Source organism: Pleurodeles waltl, chromosome 5 (assembly GCF_031143425.1).
Source record: "Pleurodeles waltl isolate 20211129_DDA chromosome 5, aPleWal1.hap1.20221129, whole genome shotgun sequence".
In the NCBI taxonomy this organism is placed as follows: Eukaryota; Metazoa; Chordata; class Amphibia; order Caudata; family Salamandridae; genus Pleurodeles; species Pleurodeles waltl.
In genome coordinates this window covers 429,024,425-429,050,576 of record NC_090444.1, presented here as the reverse complement: position 1 = coordinate 429,050,576, position 26,152 = coordinate 429,024,425, and the positions used below count along the sequence as shown (strand labels likewise).

Sequence of the window (26,152 nt, the reverse complement as noted above, 5' to 3'; positions counted from 1 at the left end):
AGTGATAGGCAGTAGCAAATGGGCTGACCACCACTGGGTAGTGGGCATAACCCTGACACTAGTGGCCTAATTCTTTCCAAACATGGAGAAATGTAAAAAATAGTGTCAACTTCAGCTCGTCCACATTAGGGGTGGAACTGGCATGAAGTGGGCTAACCACCTAATTTAACTAATTTTCCTGCTTGTGCTGCAGCCAAAAGTGGTGTCAAGATAGGGGGTTGGTCATCTCTACCATCTGGAGAGACCTGGGTCTCAGTACACAAGTGGTAGGGCTTTTGAAGCTCCCTGCCCTGGAATATCCATCCTGCCTGGGAGAGGAGGTCAAATGTATGGCTAGAGCAGGCCTTTCTCTTAGGCCCGAGAGTGCCAGCTCTCACCTTGAGGGCCTAAGACACTTCTGTGGTGGCTGAACTGGTCAGGACCAGTCACCCAACACATTAGTAACTGGTAGGATTTCAGGGGCAGCTCTAAGGTGCCCTCTGCATGCATTTTTTAATAAATTAATTACTGGGGTCAGTGAGGGTTCATTATTCTGAGATGTTTGAGATCAAACATCCTAGGATTCAGAGAAGCCATCATGTAGCTGGGGAACTCGTAATGAGCAGTGTCCAGCACATACATTTAAAATGGCTTCATTGTGCATTTACTATATCTCAGAATTGACAGACACACAGCAGGGGCACATCTGCTCCTGCATATATGCCCTCACGTGCCTGGATTCACCCAGCTTTTGGGGTGGTTTACACCTAGCGCACGTAGCGATGCAGGGCCTGGCACACAGGGGTGTGTGACAGGTTAATTGTTTCAAATTAGCCTGCACCGACACAAGCACTTTGCAATGGTAGCACTGTGTGGGTTTGGTGAGGGGTCCGTGAGGGTGGCACAGTTGGTGCTGCAGCCCTCAGAGACGTTCCATAGTACCGCAGGCCAAAGGTACCAGGGGTGCCATTTACTAGGAACTTACAGTGGAAGCTAAAGAGTTTGCCAATTGTGCAAAACAACTGTGCAGTTTTGGGGAAAGAGATCTGGCACTGGGGACCTGGTTAGCAGGGACCTAGTGCACTAAACGTCAAAATCACATCAGAACTCAGGCAAAAAGTGGGGGCTGACAAGTTAAAAAAGGATGCTTTCCTACATGTCCCCCTCTCAAATGAAAGAGTATGAAACTAACCTTCCCATAGACAGTCTTCATCTTCTAAGTGGAAGAACCTGGAAAAGCCATCTGCATTGGCACGGTCAGCCCCAGGTCTTTGTTACTCTGTGAACTCCATTCCCTATAGGAGATGGACCACCTTTACAGTTTGGGATTTCTGCCTTTCATCTGCATAAGTCATCTGAGAGGCCTGTGGTCAGTTTGAACAAGGAAGTGAGAGCCAAACAAGTATGGCATCAACTTCTTCAGGGACCAAGCCACAGCAAAGTATGCTGCTCTCTGGAGTGTAACCTCCTGCTAATAAAAGCAACAGCTTGGTCATGGTCATCATCATTGATTTGCGATAGGACTGCTCCTATCCCAAGTTCAGAGGCATCTGTCTGCACTATGAACTGCTTGGTATAATCTGGAGCTTTCAGAACAGGTGCTGAGCACATTGCTTCTTTCAGTGTGTCAAAGGCCTTTCACAGCTCACTGTCCAGTTTACCTTCTTTGGCATTTTCTTGGGAGTTCAGTTCTGTGAGAGGGCCACAATAGAGCCAAACTCTTTCACAAACCACTTGTAGTACACAGTCAAACCAATGAATCCCATGACTTGGGTCTGGGGTGTCAGAGCTACCCAGTCCAGAAATGGCTTGTAGTGGTTGAACTTGGCCTACACCTAAAAGGTGGCTCAAGTATACAACCTGGTGCTGCCCTATCTGGCACTTCCTTGCCTTGATAGTGAGGCCTGCAACTTGTACAACCATGACCTACAGAGCATGGGAATAGTGGCCCAAAAGACATGCGGTGTGCGAAGACCGCAATGCCAGGCTGACGTAAGAAAACATCTTCTTCCCAAAGGTCCTGCCTCTTGGATTCCCTGTCCGGGGATGCGGTAGGGAATGCACCAGGATTTATGTGGGATGTAGAGGCCTGGACCACCAATCTCTCTGGGGAAAGGTGTTAGGTGAGGAAAGTTGGGTCTCCAGGTGCAGGGTGGTAGCCATGGACAATCATCCTATTCACAAGAGCCCATAAGCTGGGTTTGGACCACATCTCCAGAAGGACGTCAGTGAGGGCTTCATTGAATGGAAGTAGCGGTTCTGAAAAGGAAACTCCTGATTGCAGCACCTCTGTCAAGACATTAGACTTGAAAGCCACTTAGGGCAGTTTAACGTCAACGATCCCAGCCACCCTTCAGACCACCATCGCAAAGGAAGCTCTCTACTCTGAGGCCACAGTAGGGGGAGTAAGCATACCAGTATCTGGAGAAGTATCCAGCTCACTGGCTACACCCAGTGCCTCACACAAGTCCACGTTGGGCTCTTCACAGGGCTGCTATTCTTTAGGTCCCATTCCTCCCCAATTCTTACCCATAGGAATGGGGCTCAGACTCAGACCTGGAAGGCACGGCTCAAGAAACTACACTGATCAAACCCCGCTGGCTCAGTGTCAGTCGGGGATAAAAATGGGAGTGGCGACAGGAGCATCCGCATTGGGACTGGCTTTAGGTAAGGTCAAGGTGGCATGAACTATGTCAGTTTGGATCCAGAAAAGGATCCCTGGGGCCCATCTGCAGCCGAGGCCGAAGCCACTGGTGCGTAACCAGAGGGAGAACCTGCCAACTCCTCAGGCCCCGAAAGTGTGCCAGAGAAGTCGGTCCACCCAAATATGAGGCACATGACTTCATAAAATACTTTTATAAAAACTCTGAGTTGGGTGGGATCGCTCCAGCTCCAGGAAGATCGGGGAGGTGCAGAGCTGGCCCAGGTGCAGGCTCAACCAGAGAGCGGGGTCTAGAATGCAAACACCCTGTCTCTCATCAGGTGACGAACGATGAGAAGTCGAAGAGCCTTTCAACTTCTTGTGCCAAGACTTACCAGAGTGTTATGACAACTTGGAGTGGGAGGACAAATTCGGGCTCTGCGATCGCACCAGCTGTAGGAAGCTGGCCTGGTGTGTGGTGAACACCTATAGTGTTATCACCCTATACCAGGTCCAGGTATTTCCTATTACTGAAGTGTAGGCAGTGTTTAGGAAGCCAGGGCTCTCTAGAGGTAGCTGTGGATGACCAGCCAAGACTTATTTAGGAGACATGTAAAGCTTATGCAATTCCCGCTAGTCACACAGCACTGAAAGAACCACACAGTATTAAAAAAATAAAGGTACTTTATTATAGTAACTCAAATACTAGAACACTGAATAGGCAGTCCCCTAAGAGGATAGAAAGCAATAAGCATTGGCAAAAGTATAGGTAAACAGCGAGGACCCTAGGGGAGGGACAAACCATATACTAAAGAAAGTGGAATATGAAAGGCAATCCCCCACCCAAGGTTGTGGAATCAGTAGAAGGGAGATGCAGGAACTAGGAATCCCAAGTGGTGAGTACCAGAGAGACCCCCAGCGGCCAGGAGAGGAGAGGTAAGTACCTGGGTTGGTTTTCCCCAAAACCAACAAGAGGACTTTCGAAACGGATTATGCAAGATCCAACCAAGACTGGAAGAATCCAAAGGAGGATCCTAACAAAAGAGGACCTGCAAAGGAAGGAGACCAAGTCCAGTTCGTGATGGAGTGTCCGGCTGTGGCAGGAGCCACTAAACACCCTTCTGTGGGTGCAGGACTAGGTGGAGGGTGGACGAAGAAGGCCAGCAGTGCAGCACCGGAGATGACGAGGAGTCACAGAAGTGATGCAAGTGGTGTCCAACGTCGAGATGCAGTCAGTTAGTGGTGCTGGAAAACCATCAACAAGCCTTGGCAAATGTAAGAAACTGAGAAGAAGGTTTGCGAGGTTGAAGAGGACCAGAAAGGTCCAGTGGACTCGACCCAAGGAAGGGAGTCTGGGGTGACCTTCAGCAGCTGGGAGAGTCACAGGAAGAGGAGGCAGCCCCCACAGGCAACCCACTGGCAGCAGGCACAGGAGTCGAAGTGAGGCCCCCTCAGCATACCTGGAGAGGAGTCCCACTACCCTGGAGCAGCAGGAAGGAGACTGTTTTGTAGGAAAAAGTGCTGGAGGCTCAACGGAGCCTGAAGAGCCCTTGGAGGAGAAAAAAACAAGCCTTGGTATCTGCAAGAGTCACGGTGCACAGGGGTACTGTCTCCCAAGTTGGACAGCTGGTAGAGAGAGAACCAAGGGGACCACTCCAGACCACCACCTCTGATGCAGGACCCACACTGTTCTAGAGGACAGCAGATCTAGACAGCCGGTCGTCATTGCAGATGGAGCCTGCAGATGCAGGGGGGTGACTCCTTCACTTCAACGCAGATTCCTTCTTATTTCTTCTGCAGGCTGAAGACTCATCGTCCTCAGAGGATGCACAGCCAGGGAAATGTTGCAATTGCTGGAAGGAGACGGGGAAACCATGTTGCAGAGTGAAGTCACGGCTGAACTTGCAGAATGTCAGTTCCTGGAGGGTTCAGTTGCAGTCCAAGTGGAAGTAAACGATGCAGAGGAGTCCTGGTGGAATCTTGCATGTCGAATCTGAGGACCCACCCAAGAGGGAGACCCTAAATGGGGGTTTGGCCACATAAAGTGACCACCTATCAGGAAGGGGCTGTGACATCACCTGCCTGACCTGGCCACTCAGATGCTCCCAGGGGCCTCTGCACATTTTGGATTCCAAATGGCAGAACAAAGTGGCCACCTGGAGGAGCTCTGAGCACCACCCATGGGGTGGTGATGGACAGGGGAGTGGTCACTCCCCTTTCCTTTGTCCAGATTTGCACCAGAGCTGGGGTCACTGGATTGGTGCAAACCGGTTTATGCAAAGAGGGCACCAAATGTGCTCTTCAAAGCATACCGTTGGCTTTGGGATGCTACCTCTCCCAAGCCATGTCACACCTATGTCTAAGGGCAGAGGGTGTTGCCTCCCTCTCCCACAGGAAATCCTTTGTTCTGCCTTCACCTGCATTAGCTGGTCAAACAGCAGGCGGACAGAGACCTACCTGGAGGGTGGCAGCAGCAGGGGCTGCTTGAAAAACCCTGAAAGACTAGTAGGAGATATACTGCCTCTAAGGAATCCCCTGAGTGCATGAAATCATACAACCAATACTGGCAACAATATTGGGGTTTGATTCAAACGTGTTTGATACCAAACATGCCCAGGTTTGAGTTAAAATTATGTAGCTGGACACACCTGTGTCGAGTACATGGGTAAAATGGCTTCCCCACACTTACGAAGTCCAATGCAATGGAGCCTAAGTTCGTAGGGACACCTCTGCTCATGCAGGGGTGCCCTCATACACAGGGACCTGCATCCTGGCCTCTGGGCTAGGAGGGCTTACCATAGGGGTGACTTACAGAGACCTGGTGCAGTGACCTGTAGTGAAAGGGTGCATGCACCTTTTCACACAGGCTGCAATGGCAGGCCTGCATAAACATTTTGCATGCGCTCCCATGGGTGGCACAATACATGCTGCAACCCATGGGGATCCCCTGGTGCCCCAATGCCCTAGGTACCATATACTAGGGACTTATACGGGGGCACCAGTATGCCAATTGTGGGGTCTGCAAGACCTAGACAACCAAATTTAGAAGAAGAGAGCACAATCACTGGGATCCTGGTTAATAAAATCCCAGTGAAAACAGTCGAAGCATATTCACAGCAGGCAAAAAGTTGGGGTAACCACGCCAAAAAGAGGGTACTTTCCTAGACCAGCGACATTCCTTTCGACTAGGACCTCGAGTGTCACATGTCAGGCTTCCATCAGCTTTAGGTCCACCCTCAAAAGCCTTGAGATTCATGGCGTGGCAGTCTGAGCACTACTTAAGGTTGTGGTCACACTCTAGGCACCAGAGCCAAACAAGGAGCGGGCCCATCACTGACATCAGCTGATGACAGGCACCACAGACCCTGAAGCCAGCCTTTTGGATGTGTCCTTGCCAAGAATTAAACCTTGAACAAGTCTCGACAAAAAGTTTAAAAAGCTTGATCAAAAAGTGACTGATGCCGTAGCTCTATTTGGATCTGAGCTAGTGGCGCAGAAAGAAAAGAACTGATGCCAACATGCCTGGGTGGTGCCTATATAAGTGCTGCATCTTCAATTCCACCGCGGACGGAGCCAATCAACGCCGCCTACCAGCAGCAATGGGTACTGCTCATGAAAAATCTTCCAGATCCAGTCTGAAGCCTGTGGTTAATTTTAAGTTAAGAAATCTGTAGCTAGACGTCGCTATCAGATAGGCCTGAAATGTGAAGGAATAAGAAGAGACTTCTCCGGGTTATTTTTAGTATTTTGTATTTTAGTCATGAGGAGCCTAGTTTCACTAGAATCTCTTTTTTTCGTGTTCCAGGTGCTGTCCTTGGAGGACCTGCGCTGTGGGCCCACCTTACATAGATCAGGCAGTCCTTTTTACCTCCAGGATATGTCGGGTTAAAGTTCGACATAAGTCTTCTATATTATTCCCTTTGAGTTGCGTGTTTGTTCTTTTTGATTAGTATATTATCGCACCGTGACCCAGCTTCTAGAGCATCACATTTCTCTCTGAAGGTGGTTCTTAATTTGCCCTGACCAATCCTCCAAATGCTTGAATGTCTTTGGTTTTTCTGCCATCTGTAGAGATATACCTTCTTGTAATATTGCAAGTCAATCCTTGAAAGCGTTGATCTTTCTCCTGCATATTGCCAGACATACTAGTAAATATTACTTTGCTAAGGATGTTTCTGCTGCAATTGTGCTTTCTGCGTGGCATCTTACATCAGCCTGTATGCCTTTAATACTGTGTTTTTGAGAAGTTTTCAGGTATCGCTGGTTGATACTATTATTGTATTTCTTCATGAATACAATATTTTGTTATGGCTGTGCGCTCTGTACAAATTTTCCTGTGGGTAGCGGTCTGTATGAGTTTGTCAGGTAAGAATTCGTAAGGGTGATGAGAGGGGGTACGTTTCCTTTTCGTCTCACTTAGATTTATGGCACCTCTTGTCAGACCAAATAAAATGGGATTTTGAAGCATCACAACTTTTCATTTGTGTTTGTGATCTAAAGTAGGTTGTCAGCATTGTAAGATCATCTGTTTGGGTGTGCTTTTCGTTTTCCTTATCTTATTTCATTTAGGATCTTTATTTTTTCCAGTATAGGTTTCTTCTTCATTTTATGCACTCCTGCCTTAGGGAGTATTGCGTCACTGCTTTATTTGGAAGGTGCACTATCATCAGCAACTAACCTCTGCTAGGCATACATTTTAGAGTTTTCTTTCAGGTAGTGCTTTCCAAACTGCGCAGTTCACAATCAAAATCACCCAAACCAAATAATAGAAATCCCCCAGGTGCCTGTGTGCAGAAGTGTTATCTAGTCGGGTGTCATCCCCCAGGTGCCTGTGTGCAGAGGTGTTATCTAGTAGGGTGTCCCATAGGCTAACACGGGACCATTGCAATTGGAATTTTCACAAGTCAGGACCCTTCCCAGAGGACCCTGAGGAAACCAGTTGGCAAAGGGAAGGTTTGATAGTGCCCCAACCCCTGGATACCCAGAGAAGTGTAGTACCTACATCAGGGAGCCAGGGTGCATGGGGTGAAGTGATGTTGGAAAGCTTGGTTGGAGTCAATGGGAACCTTGTTTCTCCATCTGCTGTTGCGACCCCTGGATAAGGTCGATGATGCCCAAGGGTGGATTCCTGGAGAAGAAGAACCTGAAAAAGAAGGGTACAGTGTTCAGACCATTCGCAGATGTCTTGGTGGTGCAGGTAGGCAATGCCCACCCTCCTTGGGGAGAAGTTCCTCCAGGTCGGTGAAAGAAGCACAGCTGCAGAGTCCAGGTGATGCAGGAAGATCCACGGAGTCGCCCAAGAGATGTTTCACATCGGTCACCGGATTGCAGAGGTGTCAGTGGTCAGCAGCACTACCAACAAGCATCGGCAAAGGCAGGAAGAAGCAGGGAAGTTAGCAGGATTTTGGGGATCAACAAGGTCCAAACGCTTCAACTCTTGGAGGGGAGTCAGGGCTGGCCCTCGGCAAGCAAGAGAGCCGTCAGGAATCGTTGGAGCCCTCATGAGAACCCACTGGCAGCAGGCACAGGGAGTTGCAGGGAGGCCTCGTCAGCATAACAAAGAAGGAGAACCACGCCACAGGAGTTGCAGTGGATGCTGTTCTTGGAGTTGCATAGTGCTGGAACCTGGGACTTCTTGGAGCATGAAGATCTCCTGGAGGAAGAGTCAACAAGCCTTGGTAACAGCAACAGACGCAGTGCATAGGGGCTGTGTCCCACTAACCACAGCACAGGCCCACCGTTTCTCAACTTGGATAGAAGACAAGTTGGACCTGAAGGGGACCACAGAACCAACACCTGTGTTGCAGAGCCTTCTCGATGATCGTGGGACAGCAGGGTTCACCAACCAGTCGTTGTCGTAGATGTGCCTGCGGATGCAGGGGAGTGACTCCTTGACTCCAAGGGAGATTCCTTCTTGCTTCCTGTTGCAAACAGAGTCCTTGTGACCCTGGAGGATCCTATCAGAGGGGCCAGGGACTTCACCCACCTGGCCTAACCAGTCAGATTCTCACAAGGGCCTCTACACATTTTATTCCAAGATGGCAGAATCAAGCGGCCACCTGGCAGAGCTCTGTGCACCTCCCTAGAGGAGGAGTTGGACAAGGGGTGGTCACTCCCCTGTCCTTTGTGTGGTTTTACGCCAGAGCAGGAACTGGGAGTTCCTGCAGTGGTGTAAACCAGTTTATGCAAGAAGGGTACCAAATGTCCCCTTCAAAGCAGTCTGGTGGTGCTTAGAGGCCACCCCACCCAAGCCCAGAGACACCTAGTTCTAAAAGAGAGACGGTCACACCTCCCTCCTACAGGAAGCCCTTTGATCTGCCATCCCCTGCTCGAGTTAGGCTTAGTAGAAGGAGGGGTGACTGGTGTCTGGGGTCAACAGCAGCTGAGGCTGGCATGGAGACGCTGCAAGACTGATTAGGCAGATCTAGGGGATCCTCTAAGCAACCCCCAGAGTACATGGTATCATGTAGCTAAAACTGATATCAGTGTAGTTGCATGATTCCAACATGTTTGATACTAAACATGCCTAGCTTCGTCGAAGCCATTATGTAGCTGGACTACTTGAGTTGACATGTGTGCACTAGATACCTCAAAATGGCTTACCCGCACTTACATAGCCCAGGGAATGGAGTCTGGTGTTTGTAGGAGCACCTCTGCTCATGCAGGGGTGCCCTCACACACAGGACCATGCACCCTGCCCTGGGCTAAAGGGCCCACCATAGCGGTGACTTACAGTGTTCTAGAGTGAAAGTTGCATGCGCCATTTCACGCAGGCTGCAATGGCAGGCCTGCAGACACAGTTTGCATGGGCTCCCATGGGTGGCATAATACACGCTTCAGCCCACGGAAGACCCCTGGCGTACCAATCTCCTGGGTACCTAAGTACCATAAACTTGGGACTCACAGGGGTGCACCAGTATGACAATTGTCAGGTGTAAAAGTTACCAGAGAACCACATTTAGAGGAGAGAGCACTGACATTGGGGTTCTGAATAGTAGAATCCCACTGTAATACATTCTAAACACACTGACACCAGGCAAAAAGTGGGGCTAACGATGCTAAAAAGATGCTACTTTCCTACATAGTCCACCTGGATTTTAGGTACAGATACGTTTGCTCAAGGCCGCTGTTGTGTTTGTGCTCTCCAACATGTTTAGGCTTCAAGGTGGCTGCTGGTGATTTTCGATCATCATCTCTGCTGATTCTCATCAATTGCAATCAGTTTGCTATGGGTTCTCCCATGAAATTTGATTACATTTGTGACAACATTGTGTTCCTGAGGTGCCCCAGAAGGAAGAATTTGGAGGAAGCTATCCCCTGGGGTGACTGCATTATCACAGCACTGGCCAACCCCCAACAAAATGCTATTAACAGAGGTATGGAAATATTCCCAAGTATAAAGAGCCATAAAAAGGATGAGCTCAGTGCTCTAGGAGCCGGTCACATGTGAGCCAGAAAAAAGATTTGGGAAACTGACACTGGCAGAGTAGGATCGAATACTAGCAGTTTGGAAGTTCTTAAAGCTGATGCATCACTTTTCCACAGTTGCTATTAAAGGGTTAACCGCCACATTTCTTGACTACATTTAACAGTCTGAGCGCAACAGTGGGTCATTTGGACTTATTTTAGTTTGCATAGAAATCTTAACAGAGGTTGTGTTCAGTCCTTGTGAGATGATATCATAACAGAACACAACAGCAGCTTATAGCCAAGAGTGAGCAGATGATTTTGTAATGAACTTTCATAACATTATAAATTAATGGTGCTTGAAGTATAGAAAATAGCTCAGTGCACGTAAGAAGTGTCAAGCATGTTATTTATCTTAAATGACGCTCTTCCTGATGGATACTCAGTCTAACCACAGATTCCTCACACTCAGATTATTCTCTTATGCCAGACTAGATATGGAAGACTTAAATAGCATGGCTCGTGCACACAAGTAGAGTAGGAAAATGGCTCCTTGTTGCAGTTACCCCCCTCCCCCCACTTTTTGTCTGTTATTAATGCTGACTTGACTGAGAGTGTGCTGGGACCCTGCTAACCAGGACCCATCACTAGTGTTATTTCACTAAACATGTACCATTGTTTCCACAATTGGCACACCCCTGGCACACAGATAAGTCCCTTATAAAAGGTACCAGTGGTACCAAGGGCCCTGTGACCAGGGAAGGTCCCTAAGGGCTGCAGCATGTGTTGTACCACCCTAAAGGACCCCTCACCTAACACATGAACGCTGCCATTGTAGATTGTGTGTGTTGGTGGGGAGAGACAGGCAAAGTCGAAATGGCATCCCCCTCAGGATGCCATGCACACAAAATATTGCCTGTGGCATAGGTAAGTCACCCTCTAGCAGGCCTTAAAGCCCTAAGGCAGAGTGCACTATACCACAGGTGATGGCATAGCTGCATAAGCAATATGCCCCTACAGTGTCTAAGTCTATTCTTAGACATTGTAAGTACAATGTGGCCATATTAACTATATGGTCTGGGAGTTTGTCAAAACGAACTCCACAGTTCCAAAATGGCTACACTGAACACTGGGAAGTTTGGTATCAAATTTCTCAGGATAATAAACCCACACTGATGTCACTGCTGGATTTATTAAAAGAAATCCAGCACAAAGAGCATCTTAGAGATGTCCCCTGTATTCTACCCAACCCTTCAGTGCAGGACTGACTGGTCGAGTTTCTGACTCCCCTGGGATCAGAGCCTTGGTGCTCTCTGGGGCCAGAAACAAAGCCTGCACCTGGTGGAGGAGCTTCACCCCTCCCCCCTGCAAGAACTGTGACACCTAGCAGTGAGCCTCAAAGGCTCAAGCTTCATGTTACAATGCCCCAGGGCACACCAGCTAGTGGAGAGCCCCCAACTTTGGCAGCAAGTCTGGGGAGATAATGAGAAAAACAAGGAGGAGTCATCCCCTCAGCCAGGTCCACCTCTGAGATGACCAGAGCTGAAGTGACTCCCTCCTTGGAAAATCCTCCATCTTGTTTTGGAGGATTTAGCCCAAAAGGGATAGAGTTGTGCTCCCCTCCCCAAAGGGAGGGAGCACAAGGAGGGTGTAGCCACCCTCAAGGACAGTAGCGATTGGCTACTGCCCTGTGACCCTAACACACCCCTAAATTCAGTATTTAGGGGCAACCCTGAACCCAGGATTTTAGATTCCTGACAACTACAAAGAAGGACTGCTTAGCTGAAAAACCCCACAGAGAAGGAGGAAGATGACAACTGCTTCGGCCCCAGGCCTATCGGCCTGTCTCCAACTTCAAAGAACCTGCACCTGCAACGCACCCTGTGGGACCAGTGACCTCTGACAACTCAGAGGACTGCCCTGTAACTACAAAGGACCAAGGAACTCCCGTGGACAGCTGACCTGTCCAACTCAGCAAGAAGAAACCATCTTTAAAGGGACTCTCACCTCACTCCAGAAGCGTGAGTCCCCACCAGTCTGCACTTGATGCCCCTGGCCCGTGTCCAGAGAAACCAATGACCCAGAGAGGATCCCCAGGCGACTCTGAGATGACGTGTCCACCCTGGGCTAACCTCTCTGCACCCACACGATGACGCCTGCAGAGGGAATCCCAAGAACCCCCTGACCGCGACTGCCCGGGATGAAGAAACCAGACGCCTGGAAGAAGCACTGCACCCGCAGCCCCCAGGCCCGTGAAGAACCGACCACCGGTGAGCAGTGACCAGCAGGCGGCCCTCACCCTTGCCCAGTCGGTGTCTGGCCCGAAAAGCCCCCCTGTGCCCTGCCTGCAACACAATGAGTGATCCCCGCGTCCCTCCATTGAAACCTATTACAAACCCAATGCCCTGCTTGCCCACTGCACCTGTCCGTACCTGTGCCACTGAGAGTGTGCTTTGTGTGCCTACTTGGGACCCCCCCCCAGTGCTCTACTAAACCCCCCTGGACTGCGCTCCAAGGACATAGGTACTTACCTGCCAGCAGACTGGAACTGAAGCACCCCCGTCTCCATAGGTGCCCATGTTACTTTGGCTCCTCTTTGACCTCTGCACCTGACTGGCCCCTGTGTTGCTGGTGCTCGGTGTTTGGGGTTGACTTGAACCCCCAACGGTGGGCTACCTATGTCCCAGAGACTGAACTTGTAAATGCTTTACTTACCACATTAACCTAACTGTACTTATCTCCCCAGAAACTGTTGCATTTTGCACTGTGTCCACTTTTAAAATAGCTTATTGACATTTTAAGCCAAACTGTGTACATTACTGTTTTGATTCAAAGTCTTATCTTTACATATGCAAAGTACCTTACATTTAACGTACTTAACTGCAAGTTGAATCTTGTGGTTCTAAAATAAATGAAGAAAATTATATTTTTCTAAATATAAAAACCTATTGGCCTAGAGTTAAATAATGGAGTGTGTGTTCTCGTTTATTGCCTGTGTGTGTGTGTACAACAAAGGCTTAACACTACCCTCTGATAAGCCTAACTGCTCGACCACACTACCACAAATAGAGCATTAGTATTATCTATTATTGCCTCCGTCAATCCTCATGGGGAACCCCTGGACTCTGTGCACACTATGGCCCTCATTCCAACCCTGGCGGTCATGGACCGCCAGGGTGGATGGACACGGAAGCACCGCCAACAGGCTGGCGGTGCTTCAGTGCCCATTCTGACCGCGGCGGTAAAGCCGCAGTCAGAAAAGGGGATCCGGCTGTTTCCCGCCGGATTACCCCTGGCTGGGCTGAATCTCCATTCCGACCCCCTTCCCACCATCCTGTTTCTGGCGGGTTTTACCGCCAGGAACAGGATGGTGGGAACGGGTGTCGTGGGGCCCCTGGGGGCCCCTGCACTGCCCATGCCACTGGCATGGCCAGTGCAGGGGCCCCCTAACTGGGCCCCAAGCATGATTTTCACTGTCTGCTTAGCAGACAGTGAAAATCGCGACGGGTGCAACTGCACCCGTCGCACCCCTGCAACACCACCAGCTCCATTCGGAGCCGGCCTCTGTGTTGCAGGGCCTTTCCCGCTGGGCCTGCGGGCGCCCGCCGGCCCAGCGGGAAAGTCAGAATGGCCTCCGCGGTCTTCTGACCGCGGAGCGGCCATTTGGCGGTTCCCGCCAGGCGGGCTGCGTCCGCCGCCCGCCCGGGTCAGAATGACCCCCTATATCTCATTTTGATATAGTATTTACAGATTCAGCTTCCTACAGGTAGGTGGTGCTGTGAGGCTCTAAGTAAACTTTGTTCCCTCCCGAAAGTGACAATGGAGCTGACTATAACTACCATCATTGTGTTTTAATGTCAGTTTCTTTCTTTACTCTGTCAATGCCTTTGGACATGGATCCCAACAATAATCAGTGGTACCAGTCTGGAGATTTTTAATCTGGGAACTTTTCAGATGGGAAAAAGAGACAATTCCATAGAACAGGAATGTGGGAGGGTCTAAGGAATCTGTAGTTAGAAAGATTATCCACCAGAAAGAACACAAAAAAACGCTAAATATGGTAAGTAACTTACTGTTCAGATGGATACCCCTAATCACAGACTCTTCAGCATTAGAACAGATACCAAAGCAGTAGCTTCCAAGTAGGTGGGCTTCTGGAATGGCTCATACAAAGAAGACCTCCAGGACCAAACGGGCAAAATACCCTTCCTAGTGGACTTGGCTGTCAAGGAAGCAGTGCTTTGTGAAGGTGTGTACTGATGCCTGCAGGCACCACGCATGGGAGTGTAGCGGTAGCAGCCGTTGCTCTAGAGGAATTGGCCCTCATCCCCTCTACAGGCTGCTTCTTATCCAGGTGTAGCAGATCTTAATGCTGAGGACTATCTGTATTGACCAAGCCGTTTTCTAAGCTGATTTGCCTGTTTTTGCCCAAGAGTACCCCGCAAAGAGCTGAAGGTCCTTGATGCAATCAATGTAAAAGGTTAATGCTCTATTAGGATACAGCCAAGAGGGTTCCCCTCCACCTTTGAGAGGTGGGGCAAAGAACGCTGGGAGAGTGATGGATTGAAAAGCAGTTTTGACAGTCATGACTTCAGGAAAAAAGGTCGCCTTAATCGTCAGCACCACTTTGTCTGGGAAAAGGTGGCTGCACGAGCGAGCTTGGAGTTCACTCATATGACGAGCCAAACTCAGATAGTAGAAAGCACCCTTTTTGACATAGTTATCCCCCACTTTTTGCTTAGCTTCTGATGTGGCTCTGACTGTCAGTGCAATGGGGCCCTGCTAACCAGGTCCCCAGTGCCAGAACTCTTTCTCTAAAAATGCACAGTTGTTTTTCACAATTATCAAACTCTTTAGCTACTAATGTAAGTTCCTATTAAATGGTACTCCCTGGTACCTGGGGCTTGTGGTACTGAGGAAGGTCTCTGAAGACTGCAGCACGAATTCTGCCACCCTCAGGGACCCCTCACCAAACCCACACAGTGCTGCCACTGCAGGCTGCTTGGGTTGATGCAGGCTAAATTGAAAACACGACCTGTAAAACACCCCTGTGTGCCGGGCCCTTATCACTGCATGTGCCAGGTGGAAGTCACCCCTAAGGCAGGGTGCATCCAGGCATATGTGAGGGCATATATGCATGAGCAGATATGCCCATGCTATGTCTCTGCTATGGCTAAGTCTATGTTGATTCTAAGACATAGTAAGTGCATAGGGAAGCCATTTTAAATGCATGTGCTGGACATTGGTCATTACGAGTTCCCTAGCTACATGATAGCTTAGCTGAATCCTGAGATATTTGGTATCAAACATCTCAGAATAATAAACTCTCACTGACCACAGTGATGGTTTTATGAATAAATGCACACAAGGGGCATCTTAGAGGTGCCTCCTTAAAACCTACCAACTACTAATGTGTTGACTGAATGGTTCTGACCAGTTCAGCCACCACAAACGCATTTCTGGTGAGAGCCAGCGCTCTCAAGTGCCTGAAAGAAAAGCTTGCACTGGGCAGACGTGTGACCTTCTCTCCCAGGCAGGATGGACATTTCTGGGAAGGAAGCTTCAAATGCCTTGCTGCCTTTGTAATGCAACCCAGGTCTCTCCAAATGGAGATGACCAACCTCCCTGTACTGACTCCATTTATGGCAGCAGCACAGGCGGGAACATTATTTAAATTAGGAGGAGTGCCCACTTCATACCAGTCTCACCCCTAAGGTGGACGAGCTGAAGTGGACACTGCATTTCAAATTCCTCTATCTTGCTTGGAAGGAATTAGGCCACTAGGATTATGCCCACTTCCCAACAGAAGTGGCCATAAGAAGATTATAGTCACCCTAAATGTTGTCAGCCCATTGGCTACTGCCTGGCACTCACTGTAGCACCCCTAAATTCAGTGTTTAGGTGGCACCCTTAAACTCTATAACTCAGATTTGGACAACCTAAGAAGAACCGGACAAAGAAGAGTTGCGACAGCAGAAGATGAAAAGAAGACGCAGCCGACCTGGAACCAGTCTCTCCGGCCTGCCTGCTGACCTCGAAGGATCCTGCACAAGAAGCCAACTCGTCCAGCCTACAATAAATGCTCAAGCCTCCCTTGGGCAGCAGACCTGCTCTGCAAGAAGAAACTCCAAAGAAAAGACTCTGCAGCTGCAGGAACCACCTCATCACAATAAATGACTTAAAGGAGAAGTACTGGTCTGGTAAATAAAAAAAGACCAAAAGGGAAGACAAATAACCTTTAACTGTGCCCACTGCAAGCCCCCACAGGGCCAGGGATAAAACAAATAAATACACATCCAACAGTCTGGCACCTGATGGGTCAGTGTAGCAGGTGCCACACCAGGCTACAAACTTATACCAGTGGCCTGCATGAACAGATTACGTAAAGGGATGCCGGGCAACAAGAATGACACCCACAAACTTTGACGTTAGATCAAATGAAGTAAAGGGACGCCACTCAATCTCTACACATGGAGGCGCAGATTACGAACGTTTTGGTGCAGGACACTGCCCTGCTGCTTTAACAGCAGATTCTCCCCAAAGAGGCAGCCTAATCAGAGGACAGATTCTCATGTCCAGAAGTTCATAGTACCACACTCTTCTTGCTCACCCCAGAGTAATAGGGATGACTTAGATGCATCATTTCTGCTCTTCTTTAGAACCCATGCCCATGAGCGGCAGTGGCAGAAAGGCGCACAGGAGTCCATTCGATCAAGAATATGTTTCCAAGAGAGAGCCACATCTAGCATGCATTGTTTTTCACATTGTGTGTTCTTGCTGGTGGTGAAAAGATCTAGCCATGGTTTCACCCATTGCTGGAAGATGCCCAGCGTCACTTCTGGATGTAACCGCCATTCGCGATCCACAGGGCGTCACAGGCTGAGTTTCTTCACTTCGGCATTTAAAGAACTCATTAGGTGGTTCACAACTAGGCATATGCCTTTGTGCTCCAGAGACGACGTGCCTCCTGGCACTAGATGCAGTGCGCCCAACCAGCCTTGTTACTGTACCACATGGTGGTGGTGCTATCTGTGCGAATCTGTACCAGTCTCCTTTTGACGGACTGTAGGGAGGTGTTCAGTGCAGGTGTGAATGGCCCACAACTCCAGTTGGTTGATGTGACGATGGGTTTCAACTGGGGACCAGAGTCCTCTGACTGCCTCCTCTCCCAGATGACCTTTCCATCCTTGCAGTGATAAAACTGCCAATACTGTCAGCTCTGGGTGAGGCAAGGAAAAGGATCCGCAGCTGGTCGCACTGCAGTTGAGCTGCCACTGCAGATCTTTTGCAGGCTCCTCCGTAACTTGGCTGAAATCCAACAAGGTCCCCTTGTGCTGTGCACAATGAGCCTTCAGGTTCGACTGCAGAGATCGCATGTGCCACCACCCATAGACTACAAGCAGGATTCGCGGTGCCAAAAGGCCCAGAAGCCTCAGAATCACTCTCACTGAGATCCAAGACTGAGGCTAAAACATCAGGATCCTAGCGCAAATGCCTTGTACTTGTTGTGGTGGAGAGAAGGCTTCAAACTGCACATTATCCATTAAGACTGCAATGAAAGGGGTCCTTTGCAAAGGAGTCAGGCGTGACTTGGGGTAAGTTGACGAGGAACCACAATGTTATCAGGAGGTTCACAATCGTCTTGAGATGGTCAATAAATGACTGTGGTGAACCTGTCTTCAACAGTTAGTCATGTGTCTTTATTCCTGGTTGAAGACCGAGTCGTTAAGTCATTTTAATTACACCATTTATTTTGGTTGAAAGGTCACCAACACATTTATTTGGACTGTATATACATGATTTGTGAACTGCAAAAAATGTACCTTTATACAATTATCTCTCTTGTAATGCACAATATAGCCAATGTTCTCCTTACGCTTCAGGCAAACACTTCAGTGTATCACATTTACCTCTTCTTGCGTGCATTATGCTGTTTTCTATACTTCAATCACCATTAGTGTATAATACTGTGACAGATCGAACAGTATACAAACGACGACGAGGTATGCGTTTAGTTTATAGTGGGATTTTTATTCTATGTTTAAGGTGGAATAAAGGAAAAAACATGGAGTTTATAACCAAGCGGGTGGGGTTTCCTTAGGGTTTGCGGTGTTATTATTCAGTTTCCTGTAGTGTTGATTGGGTCTCAAGGTCTCTTGTTTCTTTTCCAGGGTGACTTCTGGCGGGTCTCCTCAGGTGGATTCCAGGGTACCGGAAAACAAAGGAAAACAACACCGGGTAAGTATGGGGTTTAACCAAGATTATCTCACTCTTTCTCTGTAGTCTTGTCTGGGCATGGGTAGGAACGATAAGGAGGGGTGGGTGTCTGTGTGGAGTTGGGGGATAGGTGCTCTCAATCTCTAGTCATAGATTTGTGGGGTGCTCATAGGTGCTCGTTATTGTGCCCCTTTCTTTTCCCTCCCTTTCCTCCCTTTCTTTCTCCTCTATATCCCCTCCCAGTCCCTAGTCTGATATGGCCTTTGTTTTAGTCCACAAGGACCGTACCTTGGTGAGCCACGACCCTCCAGGGTCGTGGCTGGCGTTGTGGCGTTCCTCTGCTGCGGTCTCCTCTCTTGGGCTCTCCTCTCCTGCTCCTCCGGTCGTCTCTCCTGGGCTCTCCTCTCCTCGATCTCCTCCTCCGGTCTCCTCTCCCCGGTCTCCCTTTCCTGCTCTCTCTCCTCGGTCTCCTTCCTCCTGGGCTCTCCTCTCCTGCTCCTCCGGTCGTCTCTCCTGGGCTCTCCTCTCCTCGATCTCCTCCTCCGGTCTCCTCTCCTCGGTCTCGGGTCCGTCCTCTCTTTTGGCCACGCCGCGCCGGGAAGCCCACCCGGTTTCCCCGGCAACGGCCCTCCTCCTGCCTCGCTCGTATCGCGTCGCCCCGGCAACGGGGAGACGCGGACATGACGCATCGGCCTGGTCCGATATGTCATGTCGAGCCGCGGTTGCCGGGAACACCCGGTCACACACCCCTTCCCAAGAACGGTCCTGATCGAGGACCGAGGTAGAGTCTGGGTAGCGGGAGAGATAATCAGCCGGGGCCTGCTGGGGACCAGGGATGTGACGGACCTGAAATGAAAACGGTTGGAGTTCAAGGAACCACCTCAAGATCCGTGAATTCGTATCCTTATGAGCCGACAACCAAGTGAGGGGAGCATGATCTGTATAGAGAATAAAAGGGCGACCCAAAAGGTAATACTGCAAGGTGTCTACAGCCCATTTGATGGCCAAACATTCCTTTTCGATCGTGGGATAGTGGCGCTCCCGAGGAAACAGTTTCCTGCTAATATACACTATCGGGTGATCCCTACCTTCCCCGTCGGGCTGGGTCAGTACCCCTCCTAGCCCGACATCAGAGGCATCTGTATAGAGGTGGAATGGTTTTGAGAAATCTGGGCACCGTAGGATGGGCTCCCTAGTCAGAAAGGTTTTTAGTTGGTCAAAACTAGTCTCCTGTTGATCCGAAAAAGGGGCTAATTGATTAGGACGAGATTTAGCCAGAAGATCCGTAAGGGGGGCCCCAGGGTGGAATAATTGGGAATGAATCTTCGATAGTAGCCGACCAACCCTAGGAATGAACGCAAATCTTTCTTCGTTGCAGGGCTATGTGCATTGAGAATAGCTTCTACCTTCTTAGATTGTGGTTGGAGGTTCCCTTGACTGATTTTGTATCCTAAGTATGATATGTCAGGTTGTCCGATAACGCATTTTTTTGGATTGGCAGTTAACCCTGCCTGTCTCAGAGTATGGAATATCTGTTGCAAATGCAGTAGATGATCATTCCATGTTTCACTGAAGATAACTACGTCATCTAAGTAAGCAGCTGCAAAATGTCGAAAGGGGTTTAGGAGGCTGTCCATTAACCGTTGAAATGTCGCTGGGGCTCCATGCAGTCCGAACGGCAACACCGTGAAGTGGTACAGACCGGACTGCGTGGCAAAGGCCGTTTTCTCTTTATCTTCTGTGGCTAGTGGAATCTGCCAATATCCTTTAGTTAAATCTAGGGTGGACATGTATTTTGCTTTTCGTAGTTTCTCTAATACATCATCCACCCTGGGTATTGGATAAGTATCGAACATGGAATGTTCGTTGAGTTTCCTGAAGTCGATGCAGAACCTAATAGTACCATCAGGTTTTGGTACCAGGACAACTGGGGAGCACCAGGGACTAGTAGAAGGCTCTATTACTCCTAACTCTAGCATCTTTTGGATCTCGTCCTCCATAATCTGTTTCCTGGCTTCTGGGATACGATATGGGCGTAACCGGACAATTGTACCTGGTGCAGTCCGTATTTTATGGGCAATCATAGAGGTTTTTCCTGGCACTATGGAAAAAAATGTTCTGAAATGTTCCAGTAAACTGAATACCTGTTCCCTCTCTAATTTTGTTAAGGAGGCGTTCACTGTGGGCAGACTCTCCTCAATAGTGGTCTCGGTCGGGCAAAATTCAATTTGTACCCTCCCATTAGGACATAGAAATCGGCCCATGGCTTCGGTCGAGTTAGAGCTCGCTGGTTCTTCCCATTTCTTTAAGAGATTTATATGATAGATCTGGGTTTTCTGCTGTGTGGTCGAGATTTCAATTAGGTAAGTGACCGGGGAAACGGCTCGTAGCACTTTATATGGACCCTGCCATTTTGCAACCAATTTGTGTTTGGACGTGGGGCGCATTATAAGTACCCGATCCCCTGGTAGTAGAACCCTTAATTTACTCCCTCGATCGTAATACTGTTTTTGGTTCTGTTGAGCTTGTTCCATATTTACTCGGACTGTACCCCATAACCCTTGTAACTGAGACCGTAAGTCGTGGGCATATTCTAATAAGGGTTTCCCCCCTTCCTCCGCCTCCTCTTCCCACGCTTCTATGGCCATGTCCAGCAGGGATCGGGGCTGTCTTCCGAACACGAGTTCAAAAGGACTGTGTCCGGTGGACGCCTGTTCATGTGTACGTATAGCATACAATACCAGTGGCAACCTTTGATCCCAGTCTCTCCCTGACTCCTCTACTACTTTCCTTAGCAGGGTTTTTATGGTACGGTTGTACCGTTCCACCAGTCCATCGGTCTGTGGATGGTACACCGAGGTACGAATTTGAGAAATACCTAACGTTTTACACACCTGCTTCATGAGTGTAGACATAAAAGGAGTTCCCTGGTCAGTGAGTATTTCATGTGGAAATCCTACTCGAGAAAATACATTAATCATTGCTTGGGCTACTGTTTTGGTTGTCATACTTTTTAAAGGAATGGCCTCTGGGTATCGGGTGGCATAATCCACCATGACTAGGATATATGTGTGCCCTTTCGTGGAGGGTACTAGGGGACCTATCAAGTCCATTCCCATCCTACTAAATGGAACGTCTATGATGGGTAGTGGCATGAGAGGCGCTTTCCTAGGTCTACCGGGTTCGGTAAGTTGGCACCTGGAACATTGGGAGCAAAATTTTCGTATGTGGGCGAAAACCCCTGGCCAATAAAACCGCCGGAGGAGGTACTCCTCTGTTTTTTCCCTTCCGAAATGACCTCCTCCGGGTTGACAGTGGGCTAAGGTTAGAACATGTTCTCTATAGTGCTCGGGCACTAACAACTGTTGCTTACGGTCCCCGGAGGGATTAGTGGTTATTCGATATAAGAGGTTTTTTCTAATTAAGAAGTAGGGACCCACCTCTTCGGTTTCTTCTGTTTTGGCTGACTTCCAAGCTTGGGCGAGAGAAGGATCTTCTCTCTGTCTTTGGGGAAACCCGACAGGCACCTCATGTGTCTCGGCAATCAGACCTGAGGGTGTGCCATGTGCCTCTGTCACCCGGTGGTTTGCTTTTTCGACACGTTTCTCCCTACGTGACAGTTTCCTACGGGTAGAGGGGGGCTCTAGGTCGCTGTCAGAAAAAGGAGCACCCCTCCACCACTCCTGGGTCAGGGTTGGTTGTCGAACGTGGTCCAGGATCTCCTGGAAATGTTCGTAATCAGTCCCAATAATACATTCCTCTATCAGGTCTGACATTATACCCATAGGAAGGATGTCTCTGTAATTCCTCCACTCTACTGTCATGGCCTGTAAGGGGTATCTCTCCTTATCCCCATGAATGCAGCAAATAGTCACCCAATGTTCGACTTCCTGGTCTGCTAGGGCTAGGAGATCCTTCCTTATCACGGATTGACTGCACCCGGAATCTATAAGAGCCCAAACCACTCGACCATTAACGTTCAAGGACTGTTTAAATTTGGGGTTGCCCCGGCCTGTACACAGCACCCGTCGTCGGGCAACTCCAACCTCCATGGGTTCACTATTGTCTTGCTTTCTTGGACACATACGGGCAATGTGCCCCCATTCCCCACAGTTATAACACTGAGGACCCGGTACTGGTGGATGCTCGTAGGTTCTGCGAGGTATGGGTTCTTCGGAAAGGACTCTGGGAGTGCTTTTCGGGTTGGGGAGCCCCGGTTTTATGCTGGGGCGGGTCGGCATATTTCGCACATCCACCGAACTATGATATGCACATGCTAAGTCAATTGCCATCTCCGTATTCACCTTGGGATGTTGACGGATCCAGTGTTTTGTAGCCGTAGGCAAGGCATCTAAATATTGTTCGAGTACAATTGTTTGGATTACTTCTTCCCGGCTATTCCCTGACGGACCCAACCATTTTAAAGCCAAATCGTTTACCCGATAGTAGAAGGTTCGGGGATCCTCGTTCGGTCCCCATTTGATTTTTCTGAATTTGACTCTATAATATTCTGTGTCATGCCCCACCCGCTCTAATATACTGGACTTTATGTCGTAGTATGGGGTTGTTCCCCCGGGGTTCGCTGCTTGATATGCGGCTTGTAGGATTCCCGTAAGTAGGGGGGCGACATACTGGCCCCATCTATCTTCCGCCCATTGTGCGGTTGAGGCCACCCTTTCAAAATTAGTAAAAAAGGATTCGGGATCTTCCCCTTCTTGATATTTTTGCAAGACGGAGCTTGGGACATTGGGGTGTACCTTAGTGGTAGCAATAGTCTCCGTTAGTTTCTTCATGGCCGTCTCGTGGACTAGTTGATTATTGGCCAGTATGGTTGCCTGACTTTTCAAAGCCGACTGTAAGGCTTCGCGGTCCTCCTTAGCCTCCCTCTGGTGGGCCTCCCACACCAGTTGTAGGTGTCGTTGGCCTTCGCCAACTGTTTTATCATGTCCTCCAGCGAGGGGGCGTCGCTCATTGTGTACACTGTTCGATTGTCGAGGATCTAGACCCAAATCCCACTTCTGACACCACTGTGACAGATCGAACAGTATACTAACGACGACGAGGTATGCGTTTAGTTTATAGTGGGATTTTTATTCTATGTTTAAGGTGGAATAAAGGAAAAAACATGGAGTTTATAACCAAGCGGGCGGGGTTTCCTTAGGGTTTGCGGTGTTATTATTCAGTTTCCTGTAGTGTTGATTGGGTCTCAAGGTCTCTTGTTTCTTTTCCAGGGTGACTTCTGGCGGGTCTCCTCAGGTGGATTCCAGGGTACCGGAAAACAAAGGAAAACACCACCCGGGTAAGTATGGGGTTTAACCAAGATTATCTCACTCTTTCTCTGTAGTCTTGTCTGGGCATGGGTAGGAACGATAAGGAGGGGTGGGTGTCTGTGTGGAGTTGGGGGATAGGTGCTCTCAATCTCTAGTCATAGATTTGTGGGGTGCTCATAGGTGCTCGTTATTGTGCCCCTTTCTTTTCCCTCCCTTTCCTCCCTTTCTTTCTCCTCTATATCCCCTCCCAGTCCCTAGTCTGATATGGCCTTTGTTTTAGTCCACAAGGACCGTACCTTGGTGAGCCACGACCCTCCAGGGTCGTGGCTGGCGTTGTGGCGTTCCTCTGCTGCGGTCTCCTCTCTTGGGCTCTCCTCTCCTGCTCCTCCGGTCGTCTCTCCTGGGCTCTCCTCTCCTCGATCTCCTCCTCCGGTCTCCTCTCCCCGGTCTCCCTTTCCTGCTCTCTCCTCGGTCTCCTTCCTCCTGGGCTCTCCTCTCCTGCTCCTCCGGTCGTCTCTCCTGGGCTCTCCTCTCCTCGATCTCCTCCTCCGGTCTCCTCTCCTCGGTCTCGGGTCCGTCCTCTCTTTTGGCCACGCCGCGCCGGGAAGCCCACCCGGTTTCCCCGGCAACGGCCCTCCTCCTGCCTCGCTCGTATCGCGTCGCCCCAGCAACGGGGAGACGCGGACATGACGCATCGCCTGGTCCGATACGTCATGTCGAGCCGTTGTTGCCGGGAACACCCGGTCACAAATACATTTGAAAATTCATTTTAAAAAATCAGCTGGTTGTTCTGGGCTATAATGTGCAGTGTTGTGTTAAGATTAATCATCTCACAGGAACTCAACACAGCTTCTGCAAACGTCATTTTTCCAGCCTTACTTTGCTGCAGCCAGTAGGTCTACAGCGTCCTAGATTCTCCCTTAATTTCGTTTAAAAAGGGTTGTGAAAGAGTTTTTTTTTCCCCATACACGCTTTATATGGCTCTTTTTTATTTTTTAATGGAATGTGCTTTTCAAAGAAAATAAATGAAACTGGCCAATGTAACCTTTTAATAGGCAGCTGAATTAAATTAATGAAACTCAAAGAAAATGTATTATTTTTCAGACTCCAGGATTCTGAACATGGCAGTACAAATCCTTGCTTAGGATTATCAATAGAGAACCAAGATTTTGAGTCACAATATCATAAGCTAAACCTGGAGTTTTTACCATCAAAATTAAACACATGAAACAAGTATTGCAAGCAACGTATAGAACTATTTTTTGTAGAATACTTACACAAGAAGTTGCTATACATGTTCCCCAGTCACTGTATGTTTCAACCGTCATGTTGGCTAAAGCAGTTCTAAGCAAGGGACATAAAAACTTCCAAAGATTTTCCACCTGTCAATTAAGAAAATGAAAGCAAATCATTAGCAGTAAAACTACCAAAATTGTAGCAGTAAAGCCACATTAGTAAGATAAAAGTATAAAGGAAACACCTGCTCAGAATGTCATTATAAAATGTATGTGCCTGACTGCAACACAGCCTCTATCTGATAGAGATGTCTATCTGCAGAAGCCCTACCTGGATCTGGAAATTGCTTGTGAACAGTACCCCTGAAAGCAGGTTTGAGATGTTGTAGTGCTCTGCTTGATGTAATCGACCATGCCAGAAAGGACGTGTGCGTGTAGTGCCTATATAGGTGCCTGATCAGTGCACTGTCAGTTCTTTTATTCCCATACCAGTCAGAAAAGGTTTGGAGAAGAGCTATCCCAAATGTTTTTTGATTTACCTTTTTACACCATCTTTTAGAGTTATTTTTTTTTAGACTTTGTCACCTGGTGCGCCAAAGACTTCTACTTGAAAAGCTGGTTTCAAGCCCTGTGGCGCCTGTCACCAACAGATGTGGGTGATAGACCCATATTTGGAGTGCATCTGGTGCTTTGAGCGAGACCACAACGCCAAGACCTGCATTGAGTGCCGCACCATGCACCCCAAGGCTTTGGGGGAGTGGTCCCTCAAGCTCCTCGCCACTCTACATGTGCCACCATGACACTCATGATCTCAGTCTAGAGGGCAGTCCGGAGATTGGTCACGTAGCTCATCGCAGCTGAGGTTGTCGAGTAACTCCCACCAACACAACCAGAGCAAAAAGTCAAAGAGATCTTCAACTTCAGCTTTGGCAATCGCAAGCCTAACTCAGTGGTGGAGCCTGCGCCTGGGCTGTCTCAACACCTCTGAGTTTCCAGGAGCCAGAGCGACCCCCACCCAGCTACGTGAATTTTATGAGGCTGTACATCTCATATTTGCAGCCACGCTGGTTTGGGAGGAGCCTCTACTGGTCTTCCGCCAGTGGGTTCCCACCTTGCACCAGTTGGGCCCCTTGGATCCTCTACCTTTCCCTCACCTTCTCCAGTGCTGATGCCACCAAAGCCATAGACACCCCACAGCAGCACTATCGTCATTTCTGAATGCGACATGGAGCTGGATGGGCGTTGTCCAAAGCCAGCTCTGGCGCTGACTGGTGTCAACACTCCCCAAGATGCAGCCACTACCTTATTCAAGTGACAGGCCTGGATTGGGAGAAGAATAGGTGGTGTAGGAAGCTGGCTCAGTATACATTATAACAAAGTGAGATATAGTGTGCACAGAGTTC

The 26,152-nt window shown here is 49.0% G+C and overlaps 1 protein-coding gene across 1 annotated transcript in view; it reads right to left on the bottom strand.

Moving 5' to 3' along the window:
- The window catches only part of PSME4 (proteasome activator subunit 4), a 1,396,200-nt gene that overhangs the window by 375,045 nt on the left and 995,003 nt on the right, over positions 1-26,152 (bottom strand). Inside the window, exon 37 of the mRNA XM_069234194.1 lies at positions 24,792-24,896. Coding sequence (XP_069090295.1) covers positions 24,792-24,896 — 105 coding nt within the window. The remainder of the gene's footprint in view (positions 1-24,791; positions 24,897-26,152) is intronic.